We start from the raw sequence: 22,726 nt of genomic DNA, 5'->3' as shown, positions 1-22,726 counted from the left end.
GTTGACAGAGATATTTAGTTCAATATGTTTATATTAGGCCTTCAATGCCTATAACCAAGAAAATTCACTAATAAAAGCTAAAAGCTAATAAAGAACCTAATCTTTTGTTGGCAAGTTGGTAGAGTTGACAATGTTCAATCAACAAAATGAAAAATGTCCATAAATACCCTAATTATGACCGTGTTGATAGAAAATCTCGACCAGAGTGATCCCTAAACAAGCGAAATGCCACTCAAATACCCACAAAATTCAAAATACCAAGCTTACATTATTTGGAGACTGTAATCCTTACTCAAATGTTTGAACTCTTAGCACATTAATTCCTATTTAACATGAGTGAGAGCTAATTTCCATTTCCACATCATAAATGTGATGCTTTAAGCCTCTTTGGCAGATGAGCTGAAGAACATGTAGAATAGAAAGTTGGCCATTCGGGTTAGAGAGAATCAAGAACTCACTTGAGATTCGGTTTGCATAAGGACTGAAATTCTAATGCATGAGAGAATAATGCATCATAACATAATCAAGTAATGGGATTCATAGTGCTTCAATGCTAGATGCTTGGGACAATATAAAGAGATGGAAGGGTTTTTAGTTATTCACCAAGCCATTACTTATTGAATTATTGGGGTAAACAAGTTGATTTAAGTACGAGCCATCCACGACTCAAGCTAGATCTTAAGCTCAATTTTATGAGTTTCATTGGGCATGACAAAGTAACTTATGACTCACAAGTTAGTTTATTTATTATGAAAAAGAGAATAAGGTTTCAATTCGAACAACTATTGTATTGAAATAATGAAAATGGTGATGAATTAGAGAATAAAAATCATTTGAGATAATGAGTATGATATAATTTTTATAGACTAAATTATTTTATACTTAAACCCTTAAATTCTAATATATTTTATGCATAATTTATATTAATATTTTTTAAGCAAGCTAGCAAAAATGCTGATCAGTTGTAGTGGTTAGCTCAAATTTGACTTATTAGTTCATTGAGTTATGCTCATGAGCTATTTATCAAGTATAGCCCAAACCAGCCTTTGAGGTGAGTTTACTTAGTTACACCCTTAAGCAAAATACATGAGATTTGGTGAAGAAGAAAGGAAGGATTTTTAATGGCGAGTAGATTTTCAAGTAACAAATCCAATTGCAAGCTTTAGCGATTGGATCCTATAAATTATTGCTTCGTGGACACATATTTTTACGGAGCTTGACTCTTTACAATCTTGAATTTTTCGACCAAATTCTTCTATAATTTTTCTTGTTGCTGCTCTTAGATGAAATACTGAGGTTTCATTTGGGACAATTATAGACCATAATTTTTTTCCTGCTTGAAAAGATTTTTGCACTAAAAATTAGCTTTACAAACGGTAAGAAAGTTGTCCCAAAGGAAGCCCGGATCTTGTAAATGACGACCGTAAGAGTTCACATGGTTCAAATACAATGGATTAGCGGACATATATGTGCAATGACAATGCTTCCAACTGACTGAGTTGACCATTTATAACTATGAAGTAATAAAACGTGGATCAGTTAGTAATGCATTATATATTCCTTTGGAATACAAGAAATCCTCGATAAAAAACTGCAGTAGGTAGAGAGAAAAGTGGATAAGACTTCAATTTAGTTGCCTTAAAGAAATTTATGCTCATATACATATTTGAATCTAGGAAGAGATGCGCTCGATAATGGAGAAATTATTCAAATATAAGTTATAAGTGGCTCTGCATATGTTGCATAATCCATATAAAACTCGAGTATATCCATGGGCGGATCCACGTAGGTATGAGGGTGGGCAATTGCCCACCCTAAAACCGGAAAAATGACTAAGAGAGGAGGTCATTTTGGACTTTTGCCCACCCTAAAATTAATATTTTTGCCCTAATCAAACACATTGCCCAACTGGAAGCCCATACCGACGTGATCTCCCTCTCCTTCATCCTCCACAACGGGGTCCCCGGCCTTCCAGGTCTTCAAGAACTGCTTCAGCTAGGTCTTCAGGAACGGCTTCACTAGATTGCCGTTTGTAAGACAGATTTTTTAGTTTGATTTGAAATTTCATTTACTTTTATATATTTTGTAAAATTTCATTAACTAAATGATTTTCTTTTTCTGAATATCAAATTTTTGTTGAAATAATTTTTCCTGAATAGCAAAGTCATGTAACAATGTTTTTTTTTTCTGAATAGCAAATTTCTGTATAAATTGTTTTTTTCTGAATAGCAAAGATCTGTAGAAATGATTTTTTTTTCTGAATAGCAATGTTCTGAAGCAAGAAAGTTAACAAACAAATCTTGTAAAAAAAAAAAAAAAAAATCTCTTTTCCGAGGCGCTCCAAGTCTAAAGGCACCGAAAGGGGGCAACAAAAATGGAGGCCATGTACCGCGTCCTCCCAATCTCCTCCTCTGACACCATACTTCGTATACCCAGAAAACTCCAACTCTCCCTCTATGCCTCCATCCTCTTTCACAAAGACGGCAACTTTTCAGCCAAAAGCGCCGCTCCCATTCTGCATCGCTTCTCCGATGGCGTTCGCAGAAGAGCCACTGCAAAGGTCTCCGCTGGATGGTTCTCTGGATTCACCGTGAAGAAAGATGCCCTTCCGGAAATCGTCAAGGCTGGTGATCCGGTCCTCCACGAGCCCGCCGCTGAGGTCCCCTTGGAGGACATCGGGTCGGATAAGATCCAGAAGATCATAGATGACATGATTGGGGTCATGCGGAAGGCTCCTGGTGTCGGCCTCGCTGCTCCACAAATTGGTATTCCTTTGAGGGTATTATTTTAACTACTGTAATCCTTTTCACTTTGAAGTTATTGGGAACCGGTAGCATTTCATGATTGAGCAGAGATGAAATTCATGTTTGAGTTGATTATTAGTGGGTTGGAGCTAGAGAAATGACTGAGAGAAACCAATGTGTATGGAAAAGTAAGTAGAAATCTCTAATATCTTCGTAAGTCAATCCCACTATGTGAATGTTACATGATTATCAAAACATGCCTCTTCACGTCATATTTAAAGGGTTCAGTGGGTTAGAGGAAAGAACACCTATAATAAATAAAAAATTGTAGATAATTTGACTAGTACAGACTGGCATAGACACATTGTCCAACTGGATGATGTACATGTGGATAGGGGCGAAACTAGGAAGAGCTCAGGGTGGGCAATTGCCCACCTTGCCATATTTTTGTTCATAGAAAAATAAGCATTTAACTATTTTTCCCACCTTAAAAAATAAATTTGCCAAAATTCTAAGAAAAAAATTCATTTTCTATTTCATACATAAGATTTATTCATTTCATGATACTTGCCCAACTTTAAAAGAGTGGTTGGTAACGCCCCTGCATGTGGACCCCTATCTCTAGTGTGGCTCCCTTCTCTTAGATGAGTCCTTGGAGTAAGACTTAGGAACAAGTGTCTTGGGCAATTCTTCAGGATTCTATTGGTAGGGTGAGTCATTAGGAACAAGAGGTGAGTATCTAGAGATGAGAGGCGAGCCCCTCATAGTAAGAGGCAAGTCTCCTGTATAGAAGTGTCTATTCGAGACAAGTCCAATCAAGCAAATCATGCTCGTGAGATGTATGCTTCTTTTAGCTTGATCGAAGATGTTTGCGGTTAGCAAATGCTATGTTCGTGGACATTTGTTGTGTGTGAGTGGGTTTTGTTGGGGGTAGTAATCCTTAGTGTGTGGATTGGTCTGTATGAATTTTTTGGAGCAACGCATCGAGGACGATTGCACCCTTGGTTTGATCTCCAAGTTATCTCTACAGGGAAGAGTTTCCTTTTGCCTATAGGTTAGCGTTGGCTATTGCTCTACGTGGTTATGTTTACTTTAAGTGAATGTCGTTTTGATCACATAATCTACTTGGTCATCCTCTTTGAGAAAAACCTATTATATACCTGCAAGTTACGTACACGGGCATGTAGTATACAAATAGTACTAGAATTGAGTCAGCATAAGATAGGTTGAGTTAACTTGAGATCGGATCGAAATATATATCAATGTAATTGTGAATGCATGTATATAATTTTTTAATCATGTGTTTTTAATCTAATTAACACATTTTTCATTCGTATAAATTTATCCATATAGGAATGGGTCCATTCTGTTAGATGGACAAAAATGTCTAAGAAGATTAAAAAAAAACTAAAATCAAATGGATTTTTGGCACAAACTGAGTTTGAATCAAAATAAATGAACTAAACCTAATTTGAATCAAGATCAAATTTTGCTAGCTTTTGGCTAGACCTAGCTTGGCCTGAGGTTGAATTAAATTATTTGAATTGATCTTGAGGTAGGGTCAAATTGGTTTGATCTTTTGATTGTTCTAAGCCCTAAAATTAGGTGCAAAACTAAAAAGGGTTGTTGGTAAAATAAAATTCTTTTTGTGTTGTTTGGTGTAAAGCCACTGCATTTATTTTACATCAAACCTTCTTTCAGGCCATTTTCATCTCTAAATTGTTGCTGCATTTACTCTGTTCAGAGTTCAGGCTCCATAGGTTTTGCATTAACTTCGTTGGTAAGCAAACAAATTCTTGAAGTCTATGCATGTTATCTTTTAGGAAGCATATAATGATATTAAAATTGTACTCCCTTAATATTAGTTGAAGATTCATCTAAATGGATTTTGTAAGTTACTAAACATATATCAAACCAAACAATGTAAAGTATTAAAATTGCTGGAAAATTATGAAGCATGGTTTCAAATTTGAGACTTAGTGACCTGTTACAGAGAAACTTTGAAAATATAGAAAATTGAAACCTAAAACATGCGCAAGAACGAAGCTTCTAAGTAGAAGCTGGCAGATGTAAAATTCTAGAAATAGAAAGATATGTCATAAAACGAAAAAAGGATCAGGGATGTTTAAAAATGGTCCTTGAATCATGAAAATAGGCCATGCATAAGTTTCACAAATTTATCTCCAAGTTACGCCTTCTAGATGCCAGTACTAAATCTGACAAAGGGGAGGTAGTGGGATTGTTAGCTTTATGGCTCTACTTGGTAAAGAAAATAGTTTAAGTGCAGATCATGTGCAAAAAACATTCAAGAAAAATAATAGTCACTTGTGAATAATTCCTGAACAATACAAGGTGCTAGCATGAAATCTATATACCATTCATTATATATAATAATATTAATTTGAAATTTAATATTTAATCTATGCAAATCCTTAACAATCAATACAACAATATCAGAGAATAAATGCTTTTAGAATACAATAACAAGTGTCTAATGGTAAAATCATGAAATGAGATGAATCAATAAAAGATTTAGATTCAAACTATTTTATTTGCTTTATGTCTTCGGATTCAATTTCTATTTTATATTCAAATTTATCTTTATGAATGTATGATAGACCACATATTATACTCTAATTTATTGTTCTCTGCTCATGTTCATATCATCTTAAAAGTAGTCTCTTTATTCTAAATTTTTCCAGTACTTGGAATTCGAAGATCATTATACTCTTGCATATGAGACATAATTTCTGAGGCCTTAGCAGGCTATCTAACCTTGACGCCTATCGTTTCCACTTTCATTATTTTGTGCTAGTGGCTCGATCATTTTTAGTGTTAGGATTTATGGAGGCGTAGTGGTAGATCAAACAGGGTATGAACAATAACTTAATTGATAGACTGAGATGGACATCTCCTAGTGGTGACTGGTGAGAGATTGATTGACATTGCTTCTAAAGAAAGATGCAACTGCCTTTGCACTTTTAAGATGTTCATAATGAGCTTCATTTGTAGTCCCTGGTTCAAAGAGTTGTACTTCCTTGATTTTAAAATGAAGCCCATTCACAAATATAGATACTACTGTCCATATTTCTTCTTGTAAATCTCACTTAAAATTGAATTCTTTAAACTTGTTTAAATCTTTGCTAATAGTAAATTTGTCTTGCCTTAGATTTATTATTTGTTTAAATATTCTAGGAAATAGATTGGTAAGCATTTGTCTCTATATATTGCTTTCCTCCCAGTTTATATTTTAGCATGGCAATCGACAAAATTGCATATATCAGATTGGACTTTTGGCAACCCCTACCAATTTATTCATGTCATATTTGATGCATGTTTTAGCTCTAATGGAATGTCAAGTAAAAAGGTTCTCAAGTTCAGATATGAAATCTAGAAAAACTTCCTGGTCATGTATACTTTTTGAGGTGGGAGCCTTGACCTCAACTTTTTAATCACTTTTATTCATGATGAAGTCAATGATGCATGCTGTTAAAAATCTCAATCGTACCTTGATATTTGATCCCACGGCCAAGATGGGACTCCGTGGGATGCTCACCTAGTTCACACCAATCTCTATTAAATCCTAGCCATCCCTTGACACTTGATCGCACGGCAAGGATAGGAATTCGTGGGAGGCTCACCTGGATCACGCCGATTTCCTTCCATATTTGGGTGGCTAATTTAGGAATGATTATATTAAGGCAATTATGCATGATTCTGTAGTTATTTATTTTTTTATTAAGACATCTTGTATAGATCAATAAATAGGTATAATTTTATGTAATAAATTAAGCTTTTCCTTCTCCAATTCTTTGAATTTAACATGGTATCAGAGATTTCATTGCCTTGACTAGAATTCTGAGTTTTTACTGTTGGGCTTTTAGAAGAAAAGGCCTGACCTTCCCATCAGAAATGAAAGGGATTGTATTTTGGCTTATTAATTTCTATGTATGTCCAACCAAGAGGGGAAGACTGCTTCATCTTGCGGTCTCTTTGTTTGATTACGTGAGACAAACATCTAGTGCTTCTCGTTTGGAGGAGTCGAGAGAGAGCCTCGTGGTCTCTACATTCAATCAAGAGAGACGAGCATCTAATAAACCCCTCTCGCATGCATGCAACCAAACGAGATGAGAGAGGCGTGTGACAGAAAGGTTCTATGTGTGTGTCTGGGAGCTGATTGAGAAGGATTGCGCTCACCACTTGTGTGGTTAAGGACAAGCTGGTGTATGCATTCTAATTCTTACTCACGTACGTCCAGAGCAAACGAGCAAGTGAGAAGGCTTCCCCTTTCGGTCTTCTGCGTGCGGCTAGACCCCTCTTGTGTGTGCCTACCTAGTGGCCGAACCGAGTGAAGAAGAGGATCAAGAGAGGGAGAGAGCAGGGATTGCATGTGTGTGTGCCTTGGCTAGGATGACCAGCCCTCATGCTTGTGCTGGAGCCTAATCGAGCAAGGAACAAACAGTTGAGAGTTGTTGTGCATGCGATCTAGCCAAGCCAAACAGAACTGGGAGCCTCTTGAGCACATGTTTGCTCTTGATTTTATGGATTTGGAAGGATAATTAATTAGCTTTCCTGTTGTCCCACCACCAGCCTTTATTGTCGGAATTCTGAGGAATGCAGGTTCCCACCACCGGCCTTAATTGCCGGAATTATGAGGAATACAAGTTCCCACCACCGGCTTTCATTGTCGAAATTTTGAGGAATATAGGTTCTCACCACCGACCTTCATTGCTGGAATTTTAAGGAATACAAAATTCTTACCACTGGCCTTCATTGCTATAATTATGAGGAATACAGATTCCCACCACCGACCTTCATTGTCGGAATTCTGGAATATTGATCCTTCTACTTCTTTTGTGCGTCCAAGACCGAGAAGAGATCGAGCGGAAGGGCTCTTCTTGAGTATGTTTGGAAAGAGCCGAGGGTTCTCTCTCGTGTGGGTTTAGGGCCGGGACAAGCAATAGCGCAAGACCTACCCTCCTTCCTCAGATCAGACTAGAAGGATCAGAGGCACGATCGAACAAGGGTTTTCAGTTGGAGTCAGATGACATTCCTTGGGCTGAAGGCTGGCTCGATCGGACGGTAGGAGATTGCGCGGTAAGTACTAAGCTACTTGAGACGTGTTTTTCTGCTGCTGTTCTTGAAGCGTGCCACAACCCTAAAAATAGTTTTTTTTTCCTACTGTTGTGCCTTCATTGCCAGCCTTCTCTTGTGGTTGTTATTCCATCTAAAACCAATGCAGCCTTCATTGCTGCCCTGCTTAATATAGCCTTCATCACTATCATTTGTCGCTGTCGGGATGTCTGAAGCTAATTTCTCCCAAAGTTTTTGACCAAATGGAGTATGGTGCACCAAGGGACTTGATAACTCTACTTTTCGGAACTAATTACTCTGTGGAAATAACAAACATGTATTCCTCAACTTGATGGTGAGTGTTATAAATCTCAACCATCCCTTGACATTTGATCCCATAGTTAGGATGGGAATACTTGAGAGGCTCACCTGGATCATGCCAATCTCTGTTAAATCATAGTTGTCCCTTAACACTTGATCTCATGGCCAAGATAGGAATCTATGGGAGGCTTACCTGGATTACGCCGATCTCCTTCCATATTTTGGTGGTTGGTTTAGGAAGGATTTTATTAAGGCAATTATACATGATTCTATAGTTATTTGTTTTTTTATTAAGACATCTTGTATAGATCTATAAATAGGGATAGTTTTTATGTAATAAAATTAAGCTTTTCATTCTCCAATTCTCCGAATTTAACATATTCCTCTAAAGCTCATTTATAGTGCATATAGTGTTGATTGTCTCAATTATCACTAGAGTGGTAATCTTCAAGATCATAAAGTTTTTTATATAACACACAACAAAAAAACAAAAACAATATAAAGTCTTTATCCCACTATGTGGGGTCGGCTACATGAATAATTTTTCTCCATTTTATCTTATTAAGAGTCAAATTCTCATTTAAATCTAATAAAGACATGCCATTTCTAATACTTTCTAACAAAGTCTTTTAAGTCTACCTACCTCTACCTTTCTTAACATAAGTCAGATCTAATACTTATACTCCCTAATCGAGTCATTAGAATGTCGATGTTTTATGTGACCATACCATCTAAGGCGACTCTTAAATCTTATCTGCCACTAGTGCTATTCTAACCCTTTCACATATATACTCGTTTTGCATTCTATCTCTAATATATATATATATATATATATATATATATATTATGATTCTAGTACTCCTTAGAATTCATATTGTCTCTATAGTTCACGATTTGCTTAGCTTGAGGATATACATCTAGACCTATTCTGAGGATTTTTTTTGCAGTTTGTGGAGGTTCCTATGATTCATGTGAATGTATACCCTAATTGGTGCATCCTCAGACACATTTTCTAATAAATCATTGAAGTGTTAAGTGAAGGTGATTTATGATGAGATAGATTACTTATTTTGTCATAAGGAAAGGAAGGAACACTATAAGAGTCTCCTTCATTAAAATTTTGAAGTTTATTTATTTTAGGTAGTTTGTCTTTGCTTGGCCGCATATCACATTTAACTTACTTTTATTTGATCATATTTATCTTTTAAGTTTTTTAGATTTCTTTTTGCATAGAGTCATCTTGATATCCACATTATTCATCGTTAAATTATTGCACATGTTTATGCAGTCTTTTATATTTTCTTCTTGATACAATTGGTATTCTTTGTGAATGATGGTGCAAAACTTGCACAAATTCTATAGAAATATAGCCAACATGACCCCTATTTGTTGAATCCTTAAAGCATATTTGAAAGAAAAAGAAACCAAATAACAAATTGTATGTTCTATATGTTGAATCATTAAAGCATATTTGAATCCTCAAAGCAAATTGTGCTACTTCTTCAAAGAATGTAAGAAATCTATGAAGTCAAGATATGATCTGCAGGCAATTTGCATTCAACTCATCATGAGGAGGTTCTTACAAATTATAAAGGATTATTTATCGAAATGGACCGCAATTAAATGTCTAACCTACATCTAGGGCTTATTATATGATAATCCTTGTGAATTTAATAAAGCACATAATTAAATTGCCAATTCCTAATAAATATAAAATTCAAATTCACAAATAATGTTAATCGTGATCTTTAATGATTGCATGACAGATAACGTTAGAATCTCTTCCACATAACACTACAAAGTCCTCCATTGGAAGATTGTAAATTTGGCTAGTGTTTTACTTTTTAACTGATCATGATTTCACTAACTTTCATGTGATTTACATATCGCTTGTCTTTTTCAGTTGGTTTTTCTTTTTTGTCTTCTATTAATTGTAATATTTGTCCATTGTAATGTTTCGTTGTTTTGCTATCAGATATTTTTGCTTCCAGGGGAAATTAGGTCCTCAAGTCAACCCCATAAGAGTTAGATCTAGATTGACTGGCTTTTTTTTGTGCATTTTGCGCACCAGATTATTGTTCTTGAAGACACAGAGGAATACATTAGTTATGCTTCTAAGAATGAAACTGAAGCACAAGACCGGCGACCTTTTGATCTGCTGGTACTTAGTTACATTTAAACGTTTATTTAAAACAGATTCCTTCTCACCTTGAGCATTTGTGCTTCCTTAGATTCTTCAACTATTATATTTGTGAGACAGGTAATAATTAATCCAAAGCTTGAGAAGAAGGGAAGCAAAACAGCTTTGTTTTTTGAAGGATGTTTGAGGTATGAAACAAGTGTCTGCTAAGGTTATCATTTTAATTACCATTTGATAGTGAGAGGTTTCAATCTTTCAGTCACATTTTAAAATAGTGAATTAGACCTATATATTTTAGATATGATCGAGAATAGTTAAGAGATCTATTGTGCACAATTGCTGTCATTTTGCATGCAATATTAAATAAAAAGAAACACATTTTGCCTTCAAATATTTTTTGTGCTTGTATAATAGATGTTTCCTAGTCAACATTTGGTTTCTTGGGATGTGACTCATGCACATTTGATATGAATATAGTGTTTGTTGATGCAATAATACTATTAGACTTCTCCCTTTGTGGAAGACCACCTGCATGAATGTTACTAATGTTAAATTGAGAATGCCATTAATTTATATAATTGAAATTTAGAGCAAGAACATCAAGTTAAGGATTTGAACTGGAACACTAGGAATAGATTCCATTAAGCATGTTTAATGGGATCTTGTATCTGTAGGATACTTTTTCCTTGATATAGATACCATATCAAATATCCTACTTGGTATATCTTGTTATCACTGTTGTAAACCCAAATAACTTAGGATCTTTCCAAATGAATGAAACTAAGCGTTTGGATCATGTAAAAGAATTTGATGTTTCATTGTTGCAAATACGCACTCGTAGACTGCTTATATGAAAAATTTAGATTCAAAATTAATTTGCCTACAATTAGACACAACACACAATATAGTGAAATCTAGATTTAAGTAATTAAACAATTATATTAATTATTTAGTTACAAATGATAAAAAAACAGCTAGCTAATCAATTATTTCTAATTAAATAGAAATCGCTTTTCACTTTACTATGCACAATTTAAATGACTAACAGGTTATTGCTTCTAATTAAAACTATTCTTTAGCCTTGATAAACAATATCAATAGTATTTGATATTACAACATAAATTCACTTGCAAAATATACTAATAGCAAATTGCTTTCACCAAAATTAGCAAACAAACACAAAAAATATGCATAAAAATATAAAACAGCCAGAAGAAATGAACAAGAGCAATTTATGTAATTCTGCACATTTGTATCTACATCCACAGGGAGAGAGGACTTTTGTTTTTATTAACTTGCACAATCAATTTACTAGACTAAACAAGATAAAAACTAGGTTAATCATTAAAGGAAATATAAATTTCTTCAAGAAATTAGTAAGGTAAGATTTTACCTGATTAAATCTTGTCAAAACAAAGAAGTAGATGTTCTCAAATCTATCTCCTTAATCTCTGTTCTTTCTTTCCTGAATAGTCGACCAAAATGAAGCCCTAAACTTCAATTTACCTTCCTAAGACTAAGCTACATAAGCAAGCAAGAAGGTTTAGCAATACAAGTGGCTATAGACTAAGCTAAACAAGCAAGCAAGAAGGGTTAGCAATCAACAAACAATATTAAGAAAATAAATTGCTTGTGCAAATTAACCAACTTAATTACAACTAATATTTGATTCAAATTTAATTAATAAGTTAATAAACCATCTCCACCTTGAATCAATTATTAAATAAGCTATGTAATCTCTTTCTTTTAAAGCCTCCTTAATAGGCAGGCCTACCTACTTGAAGCAAAACTAGGAAGTGTTTGAATTTAGTTCTAGACACTACCTTGGTTAGCATATCAGTTGGATTCTCATATGTATGGATTTTTTGAACCTTCACAGTGCCTTGAGCCAGAACATCTCTGATTAAATTTAATCTAATATTAATGTGCTTTGTCCTTTTATAAAATACCTTATTTTTCATCAGCTGAATTGAACTCTATCACACAAAATAACTGATTTCATTTCCATATTCTCAAGCTCCTCAAGAGACCCTTTCATCCAGATACCTTCCTTTATTGTCTCAGTAGCAACAATATATTCTATCTTTGTGGTTGATAAAAACCACAATTAACTGAAGATTAGATTTCCAGCTAATTGTTTTACCGTAGACTTGAAATGACATACCATTTCAAAGACTTACGTTTGTCTAGATCTCTTACATAATCAGAATCCACAAAACCGAAAATCTACTCTCTGCCCCAGTTTTCGTTTCTATAACTCAACCCAACATCAATTAATTTTTTGAGATATCTAAAGATCCATTTAATATCCCTCCAGTGTTCTTTCCCCAGATTAGCCACGAATCTACAAACCATATTCATGGCATATGCTATATCTGTTTTGGTGCAAACCAATAGAGCTTTTTAGACTGCCAATTGCACTTATATACGGAACTGATTGGTGATTGTGACACATAAAGTATTAAGTGTGAACCCAACGGAGATGAAATTGATTTTGTTATTTCTATTCTAAATTTTCTTAGAACTTTTCAAATAAATATTTTGTTGAGACAAATGCAATAAGCATTTATTTCTTTCTCTTATTATATCTATCCCAATTGGCATAATTCAAATCTGTCATCTAAAAATGGTTATTTAGTATTTTTTTAACTGGTCTATCTCTGCATCACTGTCACTAGCTATAAGCATATCATCAATATATAGAAGAAAATATATCACATTGTTCTTTGAGAACCTTTTGTTATAAACACACATATCATGAATGAATCAAACTTCTTATAACATTGTCACGGAGACTAATTTAACCCATACAAAGATTTTTTGAGAAGATAAACTTTATTTTCCTAACCAACTTTGACAAATCTTTTGGTTCATTCATATAAATGACTTATTCAAGTTCTCCACATAGAAAAGTTATTTTAACATCCATCTGTTCAAGCTCAATCATATCTGACAGCCAATGACAAAATTACTATGATTGAAGTATGTTTGACAATTGGTGAGAAAATCTCATTAAAATATATTCTGTCTTTTTGAGTGAATTCTTTTGCCAATAACCTTGCCTACTCAACATCTGTAATACCATCTTTTCTTCTGTATATTCATTTGCAACCCATGAACTACTTTTTAGGTTGTTTATTCACAAGTTCTCAAGTACAATTTTTCTCTAGTGATTTCATTTCTTCATGCAGAGCTTGTTTCCAGAAACCCTTTTCATCATTGTTCATTGCTTCCTTGTACAATCTCAGTTTATCATCCAATAAATTTTGATCAGTTGTTTAGAGCATATGCAGTTAAATTAGCATAACCTAAACATTTCGGTACTCTTATGTTCCTCCTTGTTCGATCTCTAGCTAGACTGTAATTTTCCAAACTATTTTGATCTTGTTTAGTAGCAACCTCTTCCTAATGATTCTAACCACTGACATCTGTTGGCATCAATTCCACATGCAACTTATTTCTATCACTGGTCTCTTGCAATTTTACCACATCATTAGTGCCCTCAATGATTTCCTTTTTGCTTTCAGTAATCTAACCAATCATTACTTCTTGCTCATTGAAGATGACGTCTATGACGTCTATACTAGTGATACATATGGATTCATCTGTAAGCCAACATCTATACCTTTTTGTCTCTCTGGATATCCTAAGAATATACAATTTTTTGGATGTTGGTTCTAACTTTCTCTATTTCGTATGAATATACCTGACATCCAAATATTCTTTTAGATTGTTGTAGTCTGCTTTTTTTCCTATCCAGACATCTTCAGAAGTTTCAAGTTCAAGAGTTGTAGACGAACTTCTATTCACCAATTAGCAAACAATATTAATTTCTTCTCCCCATAAACGCTTATCTATTTTTGCAAATGATAACATACATATGACCTTTTCCAGCAAAAATCTTGTTCATCCTCTTAACAATACTATTCTATTGTGGAGTCATTCTTATAGTCTTATGTCAGACAGTTTCATTGTCCTTGTAGAATTCAGTAAACTCACTATTACTAAAAAATAAACTCTAAATGAAGCGCTTGTTCAGCAATTTTGAAGAATTTTTCACTTGCATGTCACGTCAACAGAAAAACTGCGTGAGGAACCACGTAGAAACAAAACAATCAACAAAAGGAGTAAATCCTTGTATCATGAACATAAATCAAAATAGAATTTGGTAGATACCGAGAAGTTGGAAGGAGGGAATTGAATAGATAAAGTGAAGAAAGAATATTATGGTGAGAGGTCGAGAGCTGCCTCCGTGTCGTCTGCATGATGCTGTCTGTGTATCCTCCTTTGTCCATGTGAGGCAGCATCTATGGGCAAGAATCATATAGATTAGCATTAACCGTGTGGAATTGCTGTGTACTTTCAATTGATAAATCATCTGTGGTCTGCATGTTGCGGTGATTTAGAGGATCTGAGGAGAAGCCAAGCGAAGCATCGTGACTACCAACCAAACTGTTTATGATTTGGACTCAATTGCTCATAAGTTGTGAGCGTGAAACATGTTTGCAATTTAGGAACTTTTATTTTATCCAGTGAACGTACGCTCCTCTACGTTCGGTTTTAGACCAAAACAGCGCAATACCGAGTATCGAGTACCGAGTTGTACCGAGTTTTTTCAAAAAACTCGGTATTGCGCTGTTTTGGTCTTAAACCGAATGTAGAGGAGCGTACGTTCACTGGATGTAATAAAAGTTCGCAATTTAGAGCCCTGCATTGGGTACCCATACCCACACCCACCCACATACCCACCAATACCCAATGGGCATGGGTGGGTATGGGTACGCCCATGGCATTGTGGATGGGTATGAGTGGGTATTGGGTACTTAACATCAGGGGACAAACCGATTTACATTACTAATCACCATATGCATGCAGTATATTACAATAATCCTTACTACGCAGTGCACAATATTGAACCACGCCGCGACCACGATAAATTTTGATATGTGGCTTGAAAGTTTGCAGTCACAGAAAAGGGAAACAAACCTCGAGGCCATTAATCCGTGGAAAACTGCATTTAAGAAGCATGAAAAGTGGGTGGATGTGGGTGGGTATGACATTTTGAAAGTTACCATAAATGGGCGTGGGTTGGCAAAGCCCGCCAGCGTAGAGCGTGGGTACCCAACCAGGACCCCATGTAGGGCTTTGAACTTTGCATTGAAGAACGGAACACACGAAACATTTCACCGGCGTGCATCTTTGTTCTTTGCGACGAAGTGAAGTATTGTTGCGAGGATCTGGAGTAGAAGTCTGTGGGCTCCAAAAATTCGGCCTCTGCTCGTTGATTGCTTTTCTTCGGCGAGGGAGTTTTAACGGAATAAGTTCCGGGTAAATTTTGGAAGGCATATGGTTTTGTAGATAAGACACTACCCAGAGATTTTGCCCTCATTTTGTGAGGACTTTATGATATGAGTTCTGGTTTGCTATGGCGCAAGCCGCTATAGTTAATTACCCCTCCCGATAACGAGAGAGAACTTTCGATTAGGGCTAGTCGTCAATCAGATACGTAGAGATACGTGTTATCTGGCATATAGTAGAAGCAATAGGCATTTAGAATTTGAGAATTTGGAAATATTTGAAGGGTTGGAAGATTTTTATATTTAAAATAGAAATTTCATCACCTTGCACTTAAAGCGGATGGTGAGGGAATGGATGATGGACCCGATCAAGATTCCATGGTTCTGTCGTCCCGGGCCATCGTGGTCCCTGGTCTACTTAGTCATAGGAGGTAGTCGACCCAACCTGATTGAAGGATCCTAGTCGGCAGCCATGGGTTGCTTCGTCCAAGGGTACCTTGTAGACCTGAGGGGGATATTTATCTAAGGGGACAAATTTGAATCCACCTTAGCTAACAGAGGGCTTTGTGCCCTATCGATCATATCCTATTGATTCATATCTCAAGGATTTGATGCCATTAAAGAGCGTATTGGCTCTGGCCATAACCAGTATTTCGTGGTGCCATTTGGCGGCAAACCGCTCGGTTCAGAGGGCCCCGGGTCATAATCGTTTATCCTGCGGTGCCATTTGGCAGCAAAACTGCCGGTTAGATGACGCATACCACGTCCTTATTGGCAGGAGATTGTTTGAGAATGGATCCTAGTGACATTTTCGACTAGGCATTAGCTCTATGTGAGCTAAAGTAAATTTTAATTTATCCACCTTGGCAAACTGTTGTGGAGGGTGGATGGATTTTGCTTTAAGCATTTAATGGGTTTATTTCAATTTTAAATATCTGGATTTTGGCATTTTTTGGGATTTTTGGATTTTTAACTTTGTGAAGTTTTGGATTTTGAACTTTATGGAGTTTTGGATTTTGATGGGTATTTGGGAATTTGGAAGTATTTAAATGTATTTGTGAATCCCTCCGGTTGAGATAAACATTCAACACGGCCATCATCGGGGTGTGAGGAGTCATTCCTATTTAAATCTTGAACCTTTTCGACCCTATCAACTTGCCGATAGGGGATCAAGTTTCATATGCTTTATGCCTTTGTTAGTGAATTATCTTGATTATATGCCTTGAAGGCTCAATATGAATGTATTAAATAAATATGTCGGTCGCCACAACCGTCTATTTATTTGATGGTTCGAATCTTGTCGACTCCTATTGATTCGCATAGAAGGATCGGGTTCGAACTTGAATTCACCTATTGACCCGCGCAGCATCCCTAGATGTCACGTGTGTACTCATAACACGCTCGCCGGGGCCCATGCGGGTGTTTGGGGGCATTTTAAAATTAAACCTTATCAACTCCTTTTTACCTGCTTAGGAGGATCGGATTTCGTAGGCTTTATGCCTTTGTTAGTGAATTCTCATTATTATAGGCCTTGAAGCCTAATATGAATGTATTAAAACAAATACACCGGTCGCCACAACCGTGTATTTATTTGATAATTCGAACCCTGTCGACTTCTATTGATCTGCATAGAAGGATCTGGTTCGAACTTGAATTCACTTATTAACCCACGCAGCATCCCTAGACGTCACGTGTGTACTAATAACAAGCTTGCCGGGGCCCATGCGGGTGTTTGGGGGTATTTTAAAATTAAACCTTGTCAACTCCTTTTTACCTGCTTAGGAGGATCGGGTTTCGTAGGCTTTATGCCTTTGTTAGTGAATTCTCATTGTTATAGGCTTTGAAGACCTAATATGAATGTATTAAAACAAATACACCGGTCGTCACAACCTTGTATTTATTTGATAGTTCGAACCCTGTTGACTCCTATTGATCTGCATAGAAGGATCGGGTTCGAACTTGAATTCACTTGTTGACCCACGCAGCATCCCTAGACGTCGCGTGTGTATTAATAACACGCTCGTCGGGGCCCATGCGGGTGTTTGAGGGCATTTTATAGTTGTTTGTTGAACCTTGTTGACTCTTATCTACCTGCTTAGGAGGATCGGATTCAAATTTATTAACTCGCACAACATCCCTAGATGACACGTGCATACCCATAACACGCTCGTCGTGGCCCATGCTGGTCTTTGATTATATTTACCCCTTTAGTGTACCTATGTGCATACAAATTACGGTGCATGCGCAGGGGTATTCTCGAAATATTTGTAAACGCCTTCTGTTTGGTTGCATGAATGTTACGGATCCGGTGGCATTTTGCTGCAGCTTGAGAATTGAGTTGTTTGTTGCCTTGTACAGGTAGACTATCGTGCACCACTTGTTGCTTTCTGCAGGTGGATTGTAGTGCACTAATAAATCTCATGCTTTGCATTTGTAGATGCTTGTAGATAGCTTGTAGATAGCTTGTTGTATGCACGATGAGGTTCCCACTGTAACTCATAAGCACTTGCACTTGATATAGTCACTTTGTATCTTATTTGTGGATAATAGATTGGGTGTACTACGAGTCTTCTACAATGGCCCGTGGATACTTGCATTTGTTGTAGTCATTTGGTGTTTTGTTTGTAGATGGCATCTAATGTGTTGTAGGTCTCCTATGATGTGTCTTCTACGAGGACCCATAGGCATTTACATTTGCTGCATTCCTTGTGCGTTTTACTGCGGTCTTTTTGTTTGACTCTAGTTTTCACATAAAGGATCCTCACACCAATCGCAAAATTCTCTCCGGTCCTTGATGTGAAGGTCTCTACCACCTTTCCATGCCCCACAGCTGTCCTCAAGCTCTTTCAGCCACTGCTCTCTCCTCCAACCGCTGGCACCATAGGCTTGGACATACATACCAGGAAGTTCTATCCACCATCTTCAAGCATAAATGTGAACTAGCCATCTCTATTTCTCCCTCGTCCTGCTCTTTATGTAAGGCCTCTAAAGACCATAAACTATCTTTCTACAAATCTAGTTCTCACCACTATAAACCCTTAGAGTTTATCCACATGGATGTATGGGGTCCTTCCCCAATTCTTTCTAATAAAAAATTCAAATACTATATTATGTTTTTGGATGATTCTACCAGATTTACATGGGTTTCTCCTCTATTGTTTAAATCGGATGTATTTTCTATTTTCACCACGTTCCACTCCACTGTTGAAAAACAATTTTCTTTAACTATCAAACACATCCGCAGCGATGGTGGAACAATATTCTTAAATCATCAATTCCAAAACTATCTTAAACTACATGGTATTAATCATCAAATTAGCTGTCCCTACACTCCCGAGCAAAACGATCTCGTAGAACGAAAACATTGTCATATCCTAGAGACCACTCGAAAAATACTTCATACTGCCATACTACCTCTTCATTTCTGGCTTGAAACCCTTCTCACAGCAGTATATCTCATTAATCTAATGTCATCCTCTAACACCTCAAACAAATCTCCCTATTAATTACTTTACAACAAGCCTCCTCAATACTCTCATCTTCGTGTTTTCGGTTGTTCTTGTTACCCCCTCTTTCCACCAAACGCCAGACATAAACTCTCTCACAAATCCCCTCAATCTGTGTTCCCCAGCTATGCTCCTTCATATAAAGGTTACAAGTGCCTAGAACCTTTCTCAGGTCGCATCTACATCTCTCGCCATGTCATTTTCGATGAAGATTGCTTTCCCTTTTCAAACCAAAATGATAGCTCAACAAACTATCTACCCATTCCTATGCACATCCTCATCTTCTTATACCAACCTCCCTCATCAACTCTTACACCACACCTTCATCTCTACCTGCTACAGACACTACATATCATCACTCGTCTCATAACTCTTCTCAACTCCCATCAGTTTCCACTCACTCTACTTCCCAAGTCTCCCCCTCTACTTTACCAAATTCGCACACTCAACCCACTTCCTTCCAAGATGCTTTACCTCCCTCTCATCCCATGCTCACCCGCCTCAACACTAGTTCTCTCAAGTCGAAAAAAATATTTAACCTCAATCACTCTACAAATTCGGATCCATCCTCCTATACCGAAGCTTCTAAACATTTTCACTGGCACAATGCTATGGCTAATGAATTTTTGGCCCTTCAAAATATGGAACATGGCGTCTCGTTCTCCACGTAATGCCAACATCCTAGGTTGTCGTTGGACGTACAAAACCAAATGAAATACCGATGGCTCTATCACCTTATACAAGGCTAGACTTGTTGCTCAAGGGCATCGCCAAGAGTAAGCTCTCAACTACAAAGAAACCTTTAGTCCGGTCGCCAAATTTCCCACTATTCTCATCCTTCTTACCCTTGCCATCACCAAATCTTGGTCCATACATCAGCTTGACGCTGCCAACGCTTTCCTCCATGGCTCCCTTCAAGAAACTTTCTGCATGACACAACCTTGAGGCTTCGAAGACAATCAATTTCCTAATCATATATGCCTTCTAAAAAAATCACTCTACGGCCTCAAACAAGCACCTCGACAGTGGTTCAAAACTTTCTCAGGTCATCTTTTGTCTCTTGTATTCCATCACAGTCAATCAGACCCGTCTCTCTTTATTCTTCATCAAGATTATATTCAAACTTCTCTTAATTTACGTGGATGACATTCTTCTAACAGGAACCAATCCTCAATTTCTCATCTAACTTATTTCTTCTATCAACAGCAAGTTCTCCATCAACATCTCGGCTCTCCAAATAATTTCCTACGCATTCAAATCACCTCTCATACCGATCACCTTCATCTTTCTCAAACTTCATACATTCAAAACATTCTTAACCAAGCTGGTCTCACTAATTGTAATCCGATATCCAATACTTCCTGCAATAAACTCCCTTCCACTATTCCCATGGCATACTCTCCTCCGATCCTGCCATATACCGCCAGCTCACTGTTTCACAGCATTATGCTACTATCACTCGTCCCAATATTACTTTTGTGGTCAATATTCTCTGCCAACATATGCACTCTTCTCTTTTCCAACATTTCCTTCTATTAAAAGGCCTTCTCAGGTATCTTCAAGGTACAAAAGATTTCGGTCTTCCTATCTTCAAATAGAACCTCCACCTCACTACCTTTGTTGATGCCTATTGGGCCACTGACCCTTATACCCGTTGCACCACCTACGACTTTTGTACTTACCTTGGCAATACACTTATCTCCTGGACAGTAAAGAAGCAACAAACCATTGCGCACTCTTCTACAGAAGTCAAATACAGATCATTGGCAAGTTGCTGCTACTTCAGATGTAATCTGGCTTCGACGACTTCTCTCAGACTTCAGCATATCCTCCACAGAACCAACCGTCATTCATTGTGACAATATGTCGGCTAAAGCTCTTGCTCATAACCCGGTCTTTCATGCTCGCACGAAGCACATCGAAGTCAATTTTCATTTTATAAAAGATCACATTCAATCCGACGAAATTACTATATCTCCAATCAGCACAACTGATCAAATTGTAGATATCCTAACCAAACCTCTTTCTACTCCAAGATTTCACTTGCTGCGATCCAAACTAACGATTCAATCACCATCGTCAGTTTGTGGGGAAATAATAACAACTCAGCAATCCACATCAAGAAAAGCAGCCATCTCAAACAGTACGGATGAAAGGACAGATTGCAGCACTAAACAAACCTCACCAATAATATCATCACATGTGTAATTATAAGCTTGTATAAGATCTATAAATAAATGCCTGTTGTACAGTAAAGAGGTGTGTAGAATTTTGTTTCACTGAAATGGAAATGTCCTTCTTCTTCTACATTTCTCTTCTTGTCTTCATTGTATATCTTTGTCTTTAATGCTTAACCCTAACTACTGGCTCTAATATCAATTTTTTATCACTGTTGTAAACCCAACTGATTCGGGACCTTTCCAAATGAATGAAACTAAGACTTTCACATAATGGTTCAAGTTCTTACTTTGTGTTTCTATCGTTTTTCTCGTGTTTTCCCACTGTTTTGGCTGATTTCCTGCTGTGGACAGCAGTTTGCTGTGAGATCTTTGACTAAAGTGATTAGGAAATACTTGGAATCAAGTATTTCCTATCACTTTCACATAACGGTTCAGATCACATAAAAGAATTTCAAGGATGCAAATACTAGTTTTTAGCATTGGAAAATAATATCAATAGTATTTGATATCACAACACAATTCACTTGCAAAATATACTAAGAGCAAATTACTTTCACCAAAACTAGCATTCAAACACAAACATATATGCATAAAAATATAAAACAGCCACAATAAATAAATAAGAGCAATTTACGTGGTTTGGCACATTTGTGCCTACATCTATGAAGAGAAAAGGGGCTACTGCTTTTATCAACTTGCACAATCAATTTACAAGACTAAACAAGATTATATCTAGGTTAATCTTTAAAGGAAACATAAATTTCTTCAAGAAATTAGTAAGGTAAGATATCACCTAATTGAACTTTGCCAAAACAAAGATGATGTTCTTAGATCTACGTTATTCATCTATGTTGTTTCTTGCTTGAATAGTTGACCAAAATCGATGCCCTAAGATTCGATTTATCTTCGATCAACAAAGTCAAGCCCTTCCAACCGGACACTTCTCAATCTCACAGCAAATATTTGATTCAATTTTAATTAACAATTTAATTAACCTATCCACTTTAAACCTGCCAAATAAAATTAGTTGTTACCATGTAGGACATGTGAATGTATCAATGCCTTAAAATGAATTTGGTTGCCTGAAAAATTGTGCAATTTGTTTTCCAATTCTGATATCAAAGTAAACGTATGGGTAGGATATATGAACTTACTGTTGTTTTTTAAACTTTATATGAAGAAGCATTGATAAATGGTACAATTTTATTATTAGAAATCTATATATGCTTTTGTGTGCATTATTAAATGCATCTTTTATGAATGTAAATGTGATTACGTATAATTTTTTAATCACTGGAAACTTTATTTAGATCTTTGATTTCCAAAACTTGTTGAGATTTTCATTTAGTCGGTTCGGATTGTTGTGGGTTCCGAAAATTCGGCCCCGGCCTCCCCGCCGCGTTTTTTTTTTGTTCGGCGAGGGAGTTTTAACTAAATAAGTTCCGAGGTAAATTTTGGAAGACAG

At 36.5% G+C, this 22,726-nt stretch overlaps 1 protein-coding gene across 1 annotated transcript in view; it reads left to right on the top strand.

The window, feature by feature from the left end:
* The first annotated feature begins 2,350 nt into the window (after positions 1-2,350).
* LOC110102064 (peptide deformylase 1A, chloroplastic) overlaps positions 2,351-22,726 on the top strand; it is a 41,532-nt gene continuing 21,156 nt past the window's right edge. Inside the window, exons 1-3 of the mRNA XM_020830237.2 lie at positions 2,351-2,779; positions 10,210-10,299; positions 10,399-10,466. Coding sequence (XP_020685896.1) covers positions 2,375-2,779; positions 10,210-10,299; positions 10,399-10,466 — 563 coding nt within the window. The 5' untranslated portion in view covers positions 2,351-2,374. The remainder of the gene's footprint in view (positions 2,780-10,209; positions 10,300-10,398; positions 10,467-22,726) is intronic.

This window comes from Dendrobium catenatum, unplaced genomic scaffold (assembly GCF_001605985.2).
Source record: "Dendrobium catenatum unplaced genomic scaffold, ASM160598v2 fragScaff_scaffold_283, whole genome shotgun sequence".
In the NCBI taxonomy this organism is placed as follows: Eukaryota; Viridiplantae; Streptophyta; class Magnoliopsida; order Asparagales; family Orchidaceae; genus Dendrobium; species Dendrobium catenatum.
This window is presented reverse-complemented; position numbering and strand designations above follow the sequence as displayed.